Genomic DNA, 15,165 nt, shown 5'->3' on the forward strand with positions numbered 1-15,165 from the left:
TTTGTGGTTTTGAGTGAAACGCCTCTACAACTATTGGATGGATTCCATTAAATTTGGTAAACACATTCAGGTCCCCCTCAGGATGAAAAGTAATTACTTTGTCCATTAATCGATTAAATTAACTTTTAACATAGTGCCATCATCAGGTCAAAATTTTACTTTGGACAATATGACTTAATCCCTGCAAAACTACTGGCATTCCCATCAGCCTCAGCTGTACTTGTAAATGTTAGCATGGTAACACACTAAACTAAAATAGTTAACATGATAAAGCTGTGTCGTCTTATTTCATTTGAAGAATTTTAAGAGGCCTGACAAAGTGAATAAATCCAAAATATTTCACAACAGAAATCAAAAAATTATAAATTATACAGTTTTGTGGAACAAACTTTTTTTTTTCTTTGAATCATTTTTCCTTCCAGATCTATCTTCCCCTAGGTTGAGAACCATAGTATATATATTTTGATTCTCACAATGGGGAAAATGTCATTTAGGGCAAGATTATCATCTAATACAACCAAAATAAATGCTGGGAGTTTCTATTGTACCTGTCCCTTTGTTAATATAGTTGCCTTGTGGAAAACAATGCCCCACACAATGCAATGTTTTTAAATTGTTTCTTTTGTCCAACTAGTAGTCCAAACCCCCCAAAACTACAATATAAAACAGAAACCCTGCAAGTCTTCACATTTGACATGCTAAAACCAGTGAATGTTTGGTGTTTTTGCCTTAAAAATGACTTAAAACAATTACTCAATTATCAAAATTGTTGATAATTTTGTGTTGATCAACTGACTGATCATTTCAGCACTAATAATTGCTTTATCCAAGATAGTACAGGGTCACCGCTTGTGATGCATGAGTACACACACAAAAAAAAAAGAGTTGAATTAAAATCTTTAATTACCAAAATAAAAAGTTCAACATTCCCAAATACAAAGACCAAACCTTGTACACAATTACACCCTCTCTTAAAGAAAAGTGCAACCTGCTCCACTACTGTTCATGATTGTAGGGGACAGCTTTACTGTAATAGCAGCAATGTTGACTTTGTGTGGGTACAGTAGAGAGCTGGATACTTCTAAATGAGTAGGATTACGGGAAAAGAAAACTAAGAAATTGAGTTTTATAGGTGGAGAAGATGGGGAATAACATAACCAGGTTCTTGTCATGCTCTAGTTCAAGAGGGACAGATAGTTCAAGCAAACCTATGCAGATTAAACACATTTTAAACCACTTAACAGGAAAACGTAATTCTGTAATAATAAACTAACCCAATCCCAGGGACATTTCAAAACTCTGATATTACACAATTTAAATCAAATGGAAAAAAATATAGATATATACATCTCATATGGATCAATATATGCAAATGTACATTAGCAAGTCATTATTTCTATATACTTTCTATACCACAGCTGTCAGTAAACTCATAGCTATATCTAGCTTTGAATATAGTTCAATACATTACTCCTACATGAGAGAAAATCAACTAAACTGCATTAAGACACTTCATTCCACTCCCAACAATATACAACAATAAAAATAAAAACATTCAGAGTTTAACATCCACAGTTCAGCTGGAAATCAGGGAAGATGGTTGGATGAGTTAGCACCGGTTTTTGTCTTTTGTCTCCATTAAAGTGCTGAGACAGGACAGAGGTGACAGCGGAGGTTAGCTATTGCTGTAATGACACTTTGTATGACCATTTAAACGTGTAATGCATTACAATAAGCGCTTCTATAACAAAATAAGTGAATATAATAAAATTGATAATGCATCGATCGACTTCATCATAAATCACCCATATCAATCACAAATATCCTCTGATCACAACGGCAGAGCACCTGCTCATTTGTGGGCTGGGTAACACCAAGTTTAACTTGAAAAGAAAACAAGCTCAATGATTTCTAATTAGCTTTTTCCACCAACCTAAACAAAGTTAGTGGCCTTCCAAACTCCATCAGTCAAGCTTAAGTTTGGAGAAGTATTCAAGAATTAGTACACCTCAGCCACCGTTACTGGTCATAGTTTGCACTGGGTTGTGAGCAATGGTGCATTTACACAGTGTGAACAAAGTGCTTTCTGTTAAAGCAGCCACACACTGGCCCACACAGTCGAGGGGAAAAAATGGGTGAGAAGCATAAAGGCATGACCCGTTATTTGGCACCTAGTTCACCCACCCCCTCTCTCCTGTGGTGAGGTTCAGTATGTGTCTGTACTCTATGTTACTAAGATATGTAGTCACTTGCAGCAGTTGTAAAGAGAGGTGCTCTTAAGAATACTCAGCAGAGCTGAGTACCAGCTACAGTTTATAGGCAGATCTGAGGGGGATTACTTGTGTTTAACAAGACTGCACGTGGCTGAGTGCCACACATTCTTTGTTTTTAACAAAATTGAAAGACAAGAAAAACAGACACTTAGGAATGAACACAGATTAGAGATATGTTTACTTGAGGAATGACTCATAGGAGGGTACGATTCTACACTCTGCCCACTGGTGAAACTGAAGAGTCAAATTCTTAAGAAAAACACATTTCTCATAATATTTCAATGTGCAAATAATGTGAGAATTTAGGGAATACAAACATGGAACATCCACAATAAGTCTTTTGGGGATTCAAAGGTTATGAGCTGCATGGTTGATTTAAGGTACAGTCTCAGTCTGAGCTGCTGCTCTGAAGCAGGGGCCGCGGTTTTGCAGTGGTGCATTAGGACTTGAAGACGTGAACGGCCCTCACGACGTACTGCCTGCAGATTGGGCACTCGTTCATCCTCTTGCCACACTTGGTGCAGGTGACCATGTGACCGCACTCCAGCAGAACGCAGTCAATCATAGCGTCCATGCAGATCCTGCAGAGGTTGTCGTCGTGGATCGTCAGTGGACCCTTCTCACCATCTGCAAGAGAAAATCAAAGACTGGAAATGTTAAGAAACTGCTGTAAAGACGGTGTAGTCCCTCATTCAATTTTCACAATTAAGAATGACTTCCGGATGAGAGCCGAAACGTCTTGATTCTGAAAACAGTGTCCAGATGACTACGACTGAAACCTTTTCTACGAAAACTGCTGTAAACACAGTGCAAAAAACAGAGTGATATACCGAGCAGCTTAATAAAACACCTTGTCTTATCCAGTGTGCCATATCTTAGTAAGGTCATGCTCACAATCTCCTGTTAGGGCTATGTGTCAAGATGTTTCTATGACAACCACACAGTCTTTATCACTGGAAGCGTGCTGGTAAGAGAGTGAATATACATGCCATACTAATTACATAACATATTGCAGTTCTCAGTATAATTAGCTTCACACACTGAACACATGAATAGATGAAGGGAGATTGATCTCAGGGTGGTTGAATGTTCCTGGAGCATGACAAATGAAACCGAAATATTGAAATTTCTGTGGGATAAATGAACATTAATTTTCGTCCTGAATAAAACAGCCAGAGACGCTCACAGTAAATGCCATTCCACATATGGTGATTTTACAAAGTGGAAAGTAGGATAACGAATTAGAATGGGTTCATGGTGAATACAGATGTGGTGATGACACTGTTACAATGGAGAGTCACAGATGGTACATGTGACCGTGGCAACAGTGGCGAGGACTCTATAAGCCTTACCTCCGATGGCACCATTGCAGATGGGAGGGGGGAAGGCCACCACTTTAGTGTGGGAGGAGTAAAGCAAGCAAGAGACATTTCATCATGATTGTGAATGAGAAAACTGAAATCTGACTGTGATCAGTGCAACTTATTATTAACTACTATATATTATTGAAGAAGCAGAGACTAGGTTTCTATGGTTAAAAACAGGATGTGGTAATTCGATACTGACATCTAGGACAGTGTACACACAGATGAGTGACAGCTTACCTGTGGTGACAGTGCTGCTCACATTTTCCACTGCAAGAAAAATAATTAGAGCCTTAGTAGACAAAATCTATAGTACATCTAATTAATTAGGACATTTTTATAGCTAACGACTGATAAACAAAAGCACACCGTATTTACTCAGAGAGACAAAGTTAATACCCACATGATTTCCTATTCTCCTCTGTCTCTCTGTACAGTCTGCTGACACGCTCCACCAGCTCCCATTTCTCACAGCACCCTGAATAGTTGACAAAGTTCCTAGCCAGTATCTCCTTTAGCTGTCTGACAGACAGGCCCTCGATGTCCCTCAAGCTGGAGATGTCCGAGAGAGACGCTCTGGCCCGACGTTGCGTCTGAGGACTGACCTATAGGAACAGGAATTAAGACATGAGTGACGAAATAAAATTGGAAGTTGAGATTCCCATGACAAACTCTGTTTAAATTACCTTAATATTTGAGCACTTAAGAGGTAGCCTCATGCACAACAGTGAAATGTGGTAGCACATGACACACAGTGACAAATATTTTATTCAGGATCATTAAAAATGTAAGTAGTCAGTATGAAGGTCAGATTAAAATACAGCTGATATTTCCCAGAATCCTCCATGTTTTGTATTTTATAGTAAGAATACAGCACCACTTGATACTTCTTGTAATTAAAAATCTTTTTATCTCCATTGTGCATCAAAAAGGGGTTTATTACTGCTTCTTTTGTGCAAAAAGCACTTTTTGACTTGAAAGTTTTAAGTATATTTATTACTGCAATCTTCAAATCACTGCAATTTTTGCAGCAGAGGTGAAAGCGTATTCAGAAATCATGCTTAACAAAACGTTCTGGTGTGGAATCAAATCTAAAAAAAAATGTATCTCATTGTTTTTTCAACTATCTATATATAGCTGTGTCACCAAGTATTTCTATTTATCTATTTATACTTCAGTATCAACATTCAGCAACAGACATTAAATGCATTGATCAATACTTCACATATGAATGATTTCATAATGATAGCAGGAAATGTGATCGATCACCTCAGGAGTGGTTTCACTGGGGTCCAAGTTGAGGAGAGACACAGATGTGGCATCACCTATATCCTGCAACACAACAGCAGCAGTACCAAACATCAGTGTGCACTACATGCAAAGAACAAGCCAGTTAACTGAGGATTAAGATTAGACACTCTTCAAACAGCTCAATGATACCTTGGAAACAACGTCTCGTACCTTCCATTCACAGAAAAGCTTCCAGCTCCCTAAGCAGGCCAAGTACAAGTATTTGTAGTGGATCCTGGCTGCTTGGAGATGAGCTCCCTTTTCAGTGCCAGTTGTGGTGCTTCTTGTTCTCTCCATTACTTTTTGCCTCTCTGCCATCTAAAATCCTGATGAGTTTCTTTTTAGCTGGTTTACAAATTGTAGTAAAGCCAGGAAGAAAGAATGAACAATAAACCTTAATTCTTTACTTTGTCTCTATATTTGTCTTTGGTGACATGTCAAGTTGTTCCAGTAGACTCATTTGTGGCAGCTCAACAAATAGTGTGCCTGAAGCGATGACATAATGTACTAAGATCTGCACAAATAACCTAAAGATTAAAAATCAATTTTCTGATTCAAATCGATCGTCACTTGAATTATCCGATATCGATCTTTTAATATATCTTTACACGTGCCTATGTGGCTGTGTGAAGCTTTAATCCCGTTAGGGCCTGTGTCCATATAGCCTAGCGGGTTTTTTTCTAGCAGAGAAGCACTGGAGTGAAGCGCTTGTGCGGTGAGAGAGAAAAACGGCTGCGTGTGGATTTTGTTTCTATGACAAGCAGATTGACACTAGCTAGGTAACTAAAAAGAGAGAAAAAAAACACCCAGGTCAGAAAGTCGTGTTTACCCGTATTTTTTCGATGTATGAGGCTGGAATGTAGCCGATTTCCCCCGAGCTGCAGTGGGACCCCAGCCACCAGTGTTAGTTGCTCCTCTCCAGGAGAAGTGCAGCGTGTTGGGCTCCGCGGATAGGAAGGTCGTACCAAGGGTGCAATACTGGAATACTTGGGGAAACTTTACCGATTTGGCTGCTTTCATCGGAAATCGAATCGAAACCTTGTGAATCGGAATCGAACCGATGCGGGATATCAGTGGCGGTACCCAGCTCTACTAAAGATCTGTGGAAAAACACTAGTGTGGACTCTTCAGAAATGTAAGCTTTGAGCCAACAGGCCACCGTTACTGAAAATCTAAACTTTCACTAGTCAAGTAAATTATTTTAGCTGCCAACTAAGTTTTAAGAACAAACAGAAAGGGCCACGTGATGACTAGTAAAACTAGAGGCTAGTAGACTTATTTCTGTGCTTCGGATAGTAATTAGAAGGATATGTCTGATGTGTGGTGTTATTAAAAATCATACATGATTTAAAGCCGGTCCTGACCTGGTTGGTATCAGAGCTATCACTCCTGCTGAGCGGCTCCTCCTGAGAGGCGACGAAAGTAGACAGCTCTGAGGCAGACTGCGTGGTAGAAGGGGTCGGCGTATACAGGGAACGTGAGTGGAGACTGCCCGTGTCGGGGTCCTCCTCTTCCTCAATGCCTTGGTGACAGAGCACCAAGTCCACCAGGTCTTCTTTTTCCCTGCAGGTATCGGTGGGGATGTTATGGAGCAGCAAGTACTGACGCAGGTCCTTGACTCGTAGGCGCATGAGCCGCGGCCGCTGAAAGGCTGTTGCCTTCAGCAAATGACATGTGGCACAAATGCGCAGATTCTCCTGAAGCACGGAGCACAAAGAGCAGAAGCTCTTCTTGCAGTCGGAGCAGATATACTGCAGAACAGAGTGAAAAAAAAAACAAGATGAGGCAATTTGGGATTTATGCACAACTTCTACAAAATATTACTGCCAGAACTCCCTCATAAAAAGAACACTGCATTTGACAGAAAAATGTGGCCAAATGTTTCTATTTAACCCCTTAAAATTTCTTCATTAAATTGTTATATGATATAAAAATGAGAAGAAGTGGACATTTAACAAATTACTGGAAAGCATATGAATGCCAGTAGAGCGTTCCTGCATTTTTCAATCACTCACATCTGCTCTGCCTCTCCAGGCACAGAGATAGGAGGCAGCTCATTTCTTTTAAGTGACAAACATCAAACAGTAATAAATGCAAGACGTGGGATTCGACTGGCATGGTGAGCGAGTGAAGCACAAGGTTCAGACAGAATGAGACCCCGAGCCATACATGAACATGGGCACTCAGTGAAGATGACATTACAGAACAAGTATGTTGTCCATCTGTCTGCAATCAGCCAGAACGGCACAGCATTTTCAAGAGGAATTAGTAGCCTCTGGGCGTAAATTAAATTAACTTTTTTTCCCCCACACATTATTTGAGCTTAGTGGTCAGTTATGCTCTTCTCTGTAGAGAATTTGTATATTTTCTTTGTAGTAATGACTAGGATTTAAGAATATTTGTAAAAAAAAAAAAACAACTAATAATTTGTGTTTTATGCTTAAAATACAGACTTAATTAACGTCGAGTCTATTGGCTGGACAACATTAAAAATATAAAGACTCATTACAAATGTAGAAAAGAAAATGAGAATAAAAATATGTACTCTACCTACATGCCAAAAACTAGATGACTAGTTTTCCACAGCCAAGTACAGCAAGTAATTAGTACTTCTGTCTAAAATATTAATCTAATATCCCCCTCTGCTTCAACACATGCAGCTTTTCCTTCTCATTAAGTCAGTAGACCAATTAACATACAACATCCAGAAACCTACCTTCCTCCTGAAGACTGAGAAGGCCTGACCACAGGCCTTGCATACAAGACTGGGACTCCCTGAGCTGGTGGGCGGGTATGTGGAGTAACCCGCACTGGGGGCAAATCTGAAGGGTCCAGCGCCGGCCCCAAACCCTGGCTGCTGGCCTCTGACGGCCCCAGTACCCATGACTTCATTCAGCAGACCACAGCATGAAGCCCACATGGACGAGGCCCCTGCCTGACAGTCACAAAACACTTTCACTTCAGTATTATCTTTCCTATTAATCATGCTGATGTTGTAAATACTGACAGCATATCAAACATGAATAGGTGCACCTCTAACAGCATCATTTATGCATATGGTTACCACCGAAACAAGACCTACTCTCTGATAACTGAAAGCCTTCACCAACAGCGCTAGTTTACCACAGTAAAGCACAGACCGTGCAGACAGGAAAAGAAAGCAGCTAGAGTTGTCAAAACACTGCCACAACACAAGCAGACTATTACGCTAGTTAAAATATAACAGTTAAAATATTTTAGATAACCAGCTGACGCGTATGTTACCAGAAAGCAGAACAATAACTAAACACACCTTCCAACAAATGTACCTACATAATTTCGTGCTTAACATTACTATCAAGTCGATGTTTAGTGACAGCCGTCAAAGTTGCTGCCTATCCAACCTTTTTGACAATTAGCTCAGCTTAGCAACCACAGACTAGGTAACATAACGTAAGCTCCCCCGATACAGCGACATGAAGCTTGCGTTTCACTAGCTAACGTTAGCTAGCTGCTGCTAGAATTGGAGAAGAGGTTATGTAAAGAAAACTACACCTTCATTGCAGCTCCGGCGTGTCTACTGTGAAAGAACAGATCGGCGGTGTAACCATTGCAATATGGGGCGTCACTTATTTAGCTGAACTGCCTGAATGCGCCGTGATGAGAGCAACGGTCGAGCCCCGAGCATTGATGATGATGATGAAGCCTATGCTGCTTCTTCTTCTTTCTGAGCCTGCACGCAGCGGCATTGTATTGCTGCCCTCCACAGGTCATATGTAGAATTGAGTTTAGTTTACTTCCCAGTCATGTAACTTATTTAAACTGAGGATAAGTTTATGTTTTACAATTACAAACAATTTGTTGGCTCAGTATATAAAAAGTGGATTTCCACTACTTGGATTTACTATTTTCCCGCCAGAACTGCAGTGGAATAGTTTAAAACAACATTTATACCTTTATGTTGGGGGGGTAAAACGTACATACATTTTTATATATATACATATATTTGGTCAATTGAATAATAAAATACAAAAGTCCAAATAATTAAATAACTGTATAATAATTTTCAATGTAACTGCTGCATTGGATAAAAACATGCTTCACATTCTCTTTGCATCCAGGTGTTTCCCAGCCAGTGCCAGCCTACCTTTTAATTCATAGTGACTCAACTATTGCTACTACTACTACTACACAGCCATTGGCCATATCTCAATACAGCCAATATTGGCTGTACTTAGATATGGCTGCCCATGTCACTACTATATCTAATGCTAGAATTCTGCTGCAGGAGCAGGCCATGGCTGAAAAAGTGGCAGTGGCAGAGTTAATGCTAGACTCAGGGATATGGATCTACAGGATTGATACAAGTACAACTACAGGCTCTTAAAACTACATTTATATGCCAAGCCTGTTGGACAGAGCAAATCTGTCTGAATTTAGGGGTGGAAGTTATAATTTGCCAATTTCAGAGAAGATATATGAAAGGGATTGTGTTTAAAGGCTGTATATTTTATAGTGATCAAGGTGCTGAGCCTATAGTTATATGTTGGTTTGTCCTAGTTTTGATGTGGAAACAAACAAGTTAGTTAAAAGATAATAAACGATTAGACTGTCAAATTTTAAACATGGTTAAATACTAATAATATCAAAGCGTTAACCAATCTTGCAGTTTGTTATTAAAATAATAATTAAAAGATTCAAGTAGTTATTGGGCATTTGCCTGTCTTGTTCATTTTATATATTTGTCCAGTGTTTGGTTTGAGCTGGTCAACAAGTTTTCCTGTCCATTTACTTTCACTTTACCCTCTTTTTCTCTGATGTTCTTGAATGTATTAAAATATACATTTTACTTTTGTTTTCTTTGGTATCTTTGATTAAAGCAGGAGGACAAAAGCAAACATGATACAATTAAATTGTATGTACATAAATGTAAATTTGGTAACCCTAGAGCTATCTTCCCAGTATTTAAAAAGTAATGTAAGATATATTTTGTATAGATTAAGCTTTCCAAAAAATGTTGAGGCTTTTATTTTCCACTTTTGTTATATCTCTGTGTTACTGTTCATTTACATACTGTGCCCCTTTTGCTTTGTACTGTGCTTGTTTTGTGTGCTTGGCTGTACAGTTCTACACAATGAGATAGGGTAAACTCTATGGCACTTCCGGTCCGGCCCGCTCCCTCTCGGTGAGCGCGGGAGCTGTTTAGATGGTAATCCTGGATTTGCAGAAACGTTCGCGAGATTTAGGTTTAGGCAACACAGCTACTTGGTTAGGTTTAGGAACGCGCACAATGAAGAAACAACGCGTGCAAATCTCGCGAGAGTTTTCCAAATCCAGGGTCACGACCGTGAGCGCACCAATAACAGACGTCTCCACCTGCTGACGTTGACCGACGCATCACCGTGTTTTGAGTTTCAGCAGCGTGTATACAACCCAGGAAAGATTGGTCCTGTTTGCATGTATAACGATGGAAACCAGTGTCAGTTTGATGATCATGTATGAGGATGAGTCGGTGGATGTTCGTTACGGAAACGGAGCCCAGTTACAACTGTCCCCGTGTGGCTGTGAATTCATGCTGGTAAAACCCACAGACCCCTCCGGACATCCTCTGCAGCCCACGGAGAGAGTCCGACAAAGAACAAGGTTCACCATCAGCACTTACAAGGTGTAAACATGAAGTATACGCGTTTCTTTAGAAATGGTTTAAGCTATTGTGCCTCCCGTGTATTTTAAGAGGCTCAAACTGGGCCTATAGGCAGTGGTGGAAGAAGTATTCAGATTCTCTTGTTAGTTACATGTAAAAGTCCTGCATTTAAAATCATCCTTAATTGAAAGTACAAAGAATTAGCATCAAAATATACTTAAAGTACTAAAAGTAAAAGTACTCATTATGCACAATGACCCGTTTCAGAAAAAAAATATTACTGGATTATAATTAGTGATGCATTAATGTGTAAGCATCACTAATGTTGCAGCTGGTATTGGTGGGGATAATTTTAGATAACTTTTTATATAGCCTACTGTAGCTTAATCTATAACAATATATCATCATTTATTAGTTGATTTATATTTTGAATTAACAATCCGAATCTGCAAAGTAACTAGAAATTAAAATTATCAAATAAATGTAGTGGAGTAAAAAGTACAATATTTGCCTCCAAAATGTAGTGCAGTAGAAGTTTAAAGTAGCATAAAATGGAAATACCCAAGTAAAGTACAAGTACCTCAAAATTGTACTTAAATACAGTACTTGAGTAGATGTACTTAGTTACATTCCACCACTGGCTATAGGCTGCTGGAATAAATGTACACAGTTTGGTTGTCTTCTGCATTACACATATGCTCAGTCCCACTGTATTAACAAAGTTATGTCATTTTATAGGCATTGATGGTAGCTGCATTGGCATTTAGGAATAAATATGCTAGTCGACCATATCTACCAGAGGAACTCATCCCTGCTGACCACAAGAAGGTACCAAGAGCTATTTCCTAGCCCACTACTAATCCCTCAAATTATGTTTGGGGAATGATATCAGTATCTATATTTTTTGCACTTCCTCCTGTAGCCTTTTTTCAGCATTGACTCAGACGTGCAGTGGCCTGAGTGGTCTTCCTGTGATGTTGAGCTCGTACCTGGAGGCGAGACCACCATTAGGTCGGAGGAGGGACGAGCTGCGTTGATGCTGTCGCCCTCAGGTGAAGAATTCTCCGTCAAGTTCACATGCAGCCTCAGTCAGACTCAAAATCAGCACCGCGGCATGGATGGTTTCAGAAGAGACTCTGACAGCAGCCCAGGCAGTCAGCAGGAGCAAGTAAGCAATCTGATCTGTCAGACCACCAATGATGAGACCAAAGAGGTTCATCAGGGAAGAGGAAGCAGAAGAAATGAGTCTATTAGATCAAGGTCTTGCTCTCCTCGGATTACCAGCACTACTGAGCCAAAGGTAATGCATCTGAGTAATATTTCTATGCTTATATCTTAGCTTTGATTAAATATTTTACTTCCCTTCACTTCCACTCCCAGCCAGAGGAGATGTACCAATCCACTGCAGTGGTCCAGCATCACTCCTGCTGTGCTGTCGCCCCCATCTGGTGCTACCCTCTCTCCTTGGCTCGCCATCTCTGGATGGCTCGTCTCTCTAAACCTATTGATGTCAGAGCCGAGGGGGCCAGCGATCTCCCCCAGGCACACAGGAGAATAAACATGCCAGACATATCTATTGTAGAAAGAAGGTCTCACCTTCCTCAGACGCTGCCTCTCACATGTCCATCACCTCACTGGCACAGGTTGATTGATCACTTGACTTAAGTAAGACATCTGGAGCACTATTTAACGTTGTTCATCGACTGATTTAAGGTTTCTTACTCGTGTATTTAAGGTGGAAGGTTAAAGACCCCCTGGCCAAAAAACAACATTCAGACCAAGATCTTCCAACAGAGCTGGTAAAAGTGATGTGGTGTCAAGGAGTCACCTACAGGTCGGTATGCAGGTTATTTGAAATTTTGTGTTTAAAGATCTTGAATATGAATACACCACAAGATTCCGATTTTTAAAACATCCATAACAGCTTATTATGTCAAAACATCCCAGTATAAGTCCTTGCTTTCACAAAATGAAAGCACTGACAGTTGTTTAGATTAGATGCTCAAAATGAGTGTTTTGTCAAGGCAAAAAATAAGAGCCTTAACCTTTCTTATTTAAGAAGCCCTATGTAGTGATACATGATATATACAGTTGCATTGTAACTGTGTGTTTACCTGTATGTCTCCTGTGTAGGATACTAAGTATGGCTGTCTCCGTCATAGAGGTTTCCCCAGGTGATGGATCAGTCATCCGATCTAATGGTGTCCTTAACAATTATTTTACCCATCACAAACCTGAGCTCCTGTCAGGGCGGGTAAATTTCAGTCTCATCATATATGTCATAAAGTCTAATATACTATATTTAAAATAGCATTGGAACAAAAAAATACAAAGCCAATCAGGCATTAATATGTTTGCATCTTTGCATAAATGAGCAATGCCTAATTAACTGATTGTGTGTATCTTGCAGGTGAAAGAGGTAACATACCATCTGGACAACCTTCCACCTGACGTACCCGGACAGCTGTACTCTATATGCTCTATTCTGAGTCGTGCAAGCAGGTAAGACACTGCCTCATCACGGTCTGGTGAATCTGATGACTTTATTTCGTCAGTCCCTGACCATCACATCGCTGTTTTACAGGATTCTCACTTGCTACAACGAGGCCAAGCAGTCAATGAAGCTCCCTGCCACACCCAGCTGCTTGCAAAAGGTGAAAGAAGTAGTCCTTGCTGATATTACTGTTAATATCTATGGTATTTACACAGTATTCAAGCTTCTAAATTGATTAAAAGTTTGTTTCCAGGGCAGACATTTTTCTAACCCAGCAATGACTGAAGAAAATGTGTCCAACCCTGTATCTGAGCAGCATGTGAATGTCAAACAGGCAGTAGAAAGTCGGTGAGTTATATTTTTCTGATCACTCCTTTGGTATTATATTACTGAAAGCTGAACAGCTTGTTTAAAATGTTATATTTCTTTCCATTCAATTTAGGTCAGATCTTGTAGCTGCAGAACTGGAGAAGATAAAACGATTTAACTGTATCCTTAAACATTGAGATGATGGTGCTAAGGGGCTGTGGGAATTAATATATTGCAAATGATGATGTTATATTATCATATCAGCTGGTGGTCGCTGCACAATGCTTGGGAAGATCGTGTGTGCTCTTTAACGTCTTGTGCCCAGTTCTGCTGGAGAACAGCCGCCTGCTAAGAAGTGAGAAAGGACGTGCAGAAATGGAAGGTAGTTCTGCAGAAGAGGTGACTCGTGAACCAGTGAACGAAAACTGCATCGCTGAAGCTCTTCAGAGAACATCCAAAGCCATACAGGACATCGATGCTCTCATATCTGCAGCCACACTGACTTAAAAGTGTCATGATTAAGAGAAAAGTTTAAGAAGAAGAAACCCAAACGTATGAGCTTGACTGTTGGGACTTCAGATATATGATGCTGTTTTACTACTAAGTGTAGAGACTGAAATAAAGATTTGTCTTTATGATGATGCTGGCACATGGCTTTTAACTGTTTGATTTGAATTTACTATAAATTGTAGAAGGTTGTATTTCACTACTGACTGCCAAAAGTACAAACTCTGGCATTATTTCAAATGCAAACAACATATGAACAAAGTGTTTTCCTAGTTGCTAATTATCATGTCTTTGTCACCACACAGTCCCTTCCAGTCAGAGATAAGAACTTGAATGGTGCAGAATGACTTTTAACACCTTGATTATTCCTCCCTACACCCATGACAAATTATTGTTTATAATTTACAAGGTGTGACTGATAACATAGGCCTCAGTATGAAATACACTTTCTATTTCTGGGTTAAAAGTGTTAATGTTGGTCACTCAAACAAGCTGTGGTCATGTGTTCAACCATCCATATTCCTCAGGTGCAATATTTATATCAGGGCAGTGTTGACAGCCCAAAAAGAGCTAGAATCTTGTTATATTATGCTTGATTTTTTTAATCAAATGACTGCAGTGTATGACTGAGTTTCTGTAGACAAAAAACATAAAAAAGGTGTAGCATTGTATTTAGCTTATTGAGTTTTCAAAAATAACATGATATATATATATGTATATATATATATATATGTATATATATATATATATATGAGAAGAAAAACATTATGAAAACATACTCTATATACCAAGATGTGGTTTTAAATTCTCAATAAATTACAGCTGAAAAGAAAAAACTGCTGCAAAGAACTGTACCTATATCTTTGTAAAGTGCTTGTGTTCAAATTCCTCCTCTCAGGAAAAAGATTCCAGTCTCTCAGTATTAAAGCCTATGGAGTCAGTAATGGTACATTTATGCATCTGCATTTTGCATTGTAAACAAGGCAGGGTTTTAGTTAGATAGTTTAACATTTTACATTATATGGCTTTTATTCTTTAGATTTGGATCTAACATTCCTGTTACTGTTTGTCTTTGTTAAAGATTGGTTGCTCTTGATGAATGTCAGTGGTTTGTATATTTTCAAGATGCATGTTCAAACAGATTCCCAGCAACTATCAAAGTGTGTCAATCGTTCATTGTTAAACTGTGTCTTGAACATTCAATATTTTTTAGTCTACTTGCTAATCAACAGGTGGGTTGGCAGGTGTTACAGTCTTTTAATCATACTAAGCAGACAGCACTTGCCTTTTTTCACTGAAGAATCA

General features: G+C 39.4%; 2 protein-coding genes across 6 annotated transcripts; one reads left to right on the forward strand and one right to left on the reverse strand.

Annotated features, from left to right (window-relative positions):
- Window positions 1–885: 885 nt before the first annotated feature.
- rnf34a (ring finger protein 34a) lies at window positions 886–8,645 on the reverse strand. 4 transcript variants are annotated; one of them, XM_044197168.1, is made up of 8 exons: window positions 8,462–8,639; window positions 7,644–7,862; window positions 6,292–6,678; window positions 4,907–4,969; window positions 4,041–4,242; window positions 3,878–3,907; window positions 3,626–3,667; window positions 886–2,900 (listed from the first exon to the last, which is right to left on the reverse strand). In XM_044197168.1, the coding sequence occupies exons 1-8, from the start codon at window positions 8,465–8,467 to the stop codon at window positions 2,713–2,715; spliced, it is 1,137 nt and encodes a 378-aa protein (XP_044053103.1). In that variant the 5' UTR covers window positions 8,468–8,639; the 3' UTR covers window positions 886–2,712. The 4 variants fall into 4 exon arrangements, with proteins under 4 accessions (XP_044053103.1, XP_044053104.1, XP_044053107.1 ...); XM_044197169.1 differs by lacking the exon at window positions 3,626–3,667 and having other exon boundaries at window positions 8,462–8,645; XM_044197172.1 differs by lacking the exon at window positions 7,644–7,862 and having other exon boundaries at window positions 8,462–8,640.
- Window positions 8,646–10,247: 1,602 nt separating this feature from the next.
- lg5h5orf34 (linkage group 5 C5orf34 homolog) lies at window positions 10,248–14,492 on the forward strand. 2 transcript variants are annotated; one of them, XR_006378099.1, is made up of 11 exons: window positions 10,248–10,571; window positions 11,289–11,378; window positions 11,473–11,850; window positions 11,931–12,193; window positions 12,286–12,384; window positions 12,684–12,804; window positions 12,961–13,052; window positions 13,135–13,204; window positions 13,287–13,392; window positions 13,487–13,533; window positions 13,679–13,773. XR_006378099.1 is itself a non-coding variant. In XM_044197173.1 (11 exons), the coding sequence occupies exons 1-11, from the start codon at window positions 10,374–10,376 to the stop codon at window positions 13,858–13,860; spliced, it is 1,635 nt and encodes a 544-aa protein (XP_044053108.1). In that variant the 5' UTR covers window positions 10,251–10,373; the 3' UTR covers window positions 13,861–14,492. The 2 variants fall into 2 exon arrangements, 1 of the variants encoding a protein (XP_044053108.1); XM_044197173.1 differs by having other exon boundaries at window positions 10,251–10,571; window positions 13,298–13,392; window positions 13,679–14,492.
- The last annotated feature ends 673 nt before the right edge of the window (window positions 14,493–15,165 follow it).

Source organism: Siniperca chuatsi, linkage group LG5 (genome assembly GCF_020085105.1).
Source record: "Siniperca chuatsi isolate FFG_IHB_CAS linkage group LG5, ASM2008510v1, whole genome shotgun sequence".
Taxonomy (NCBI): Eukaryota; Metazoa; Chordata; class Actinopteri; order Centrarchiformes; family Sinipercidae; genus Siniperca; species Siniperca chuatsi.

Bases quoted from the DNA above. Each gene is read 5' to 3' on its own strand.
- rnf34a (XM_044197168.1), bottom strand. The intron at 6,679-7,643 runs GTAGGTTTCTGG...TCTGTTCTGCAG, and splicing joins TCTCAGTCTTCAGGAGGAAG to TATATCTGCTCCGACTGCAA. The intron at 4,243-4,906 runs GTGATCGATCAC...CTGTTCCTATAG, and splicing joins CCAGTGAAACCACTCCTGAG to GTCAGTCCTCAGACGCAACG.
- lg5h5orf34 (XM_044197173.1), top strand. From the start codon at position 10,374: ATGGAAACCAGTGTCAGTTTGATGATCATGTATGAGGATGAGTCGGTG. The intron at 12,194-12,285 runs GTTGATTGATCA...CGTGTATTTAAG, and splicing joins CCATCACCTCACTGGCACAG to GTGGAAGGTTAAAGACCCCC. The intron at 13,393-13,486 runs GTGAGTTATATT...CATTCAATTTAG, and splicing joins AAACAGGCAGTAGAAAGTCG to GTCAGATCTTGTAGCTGCAG.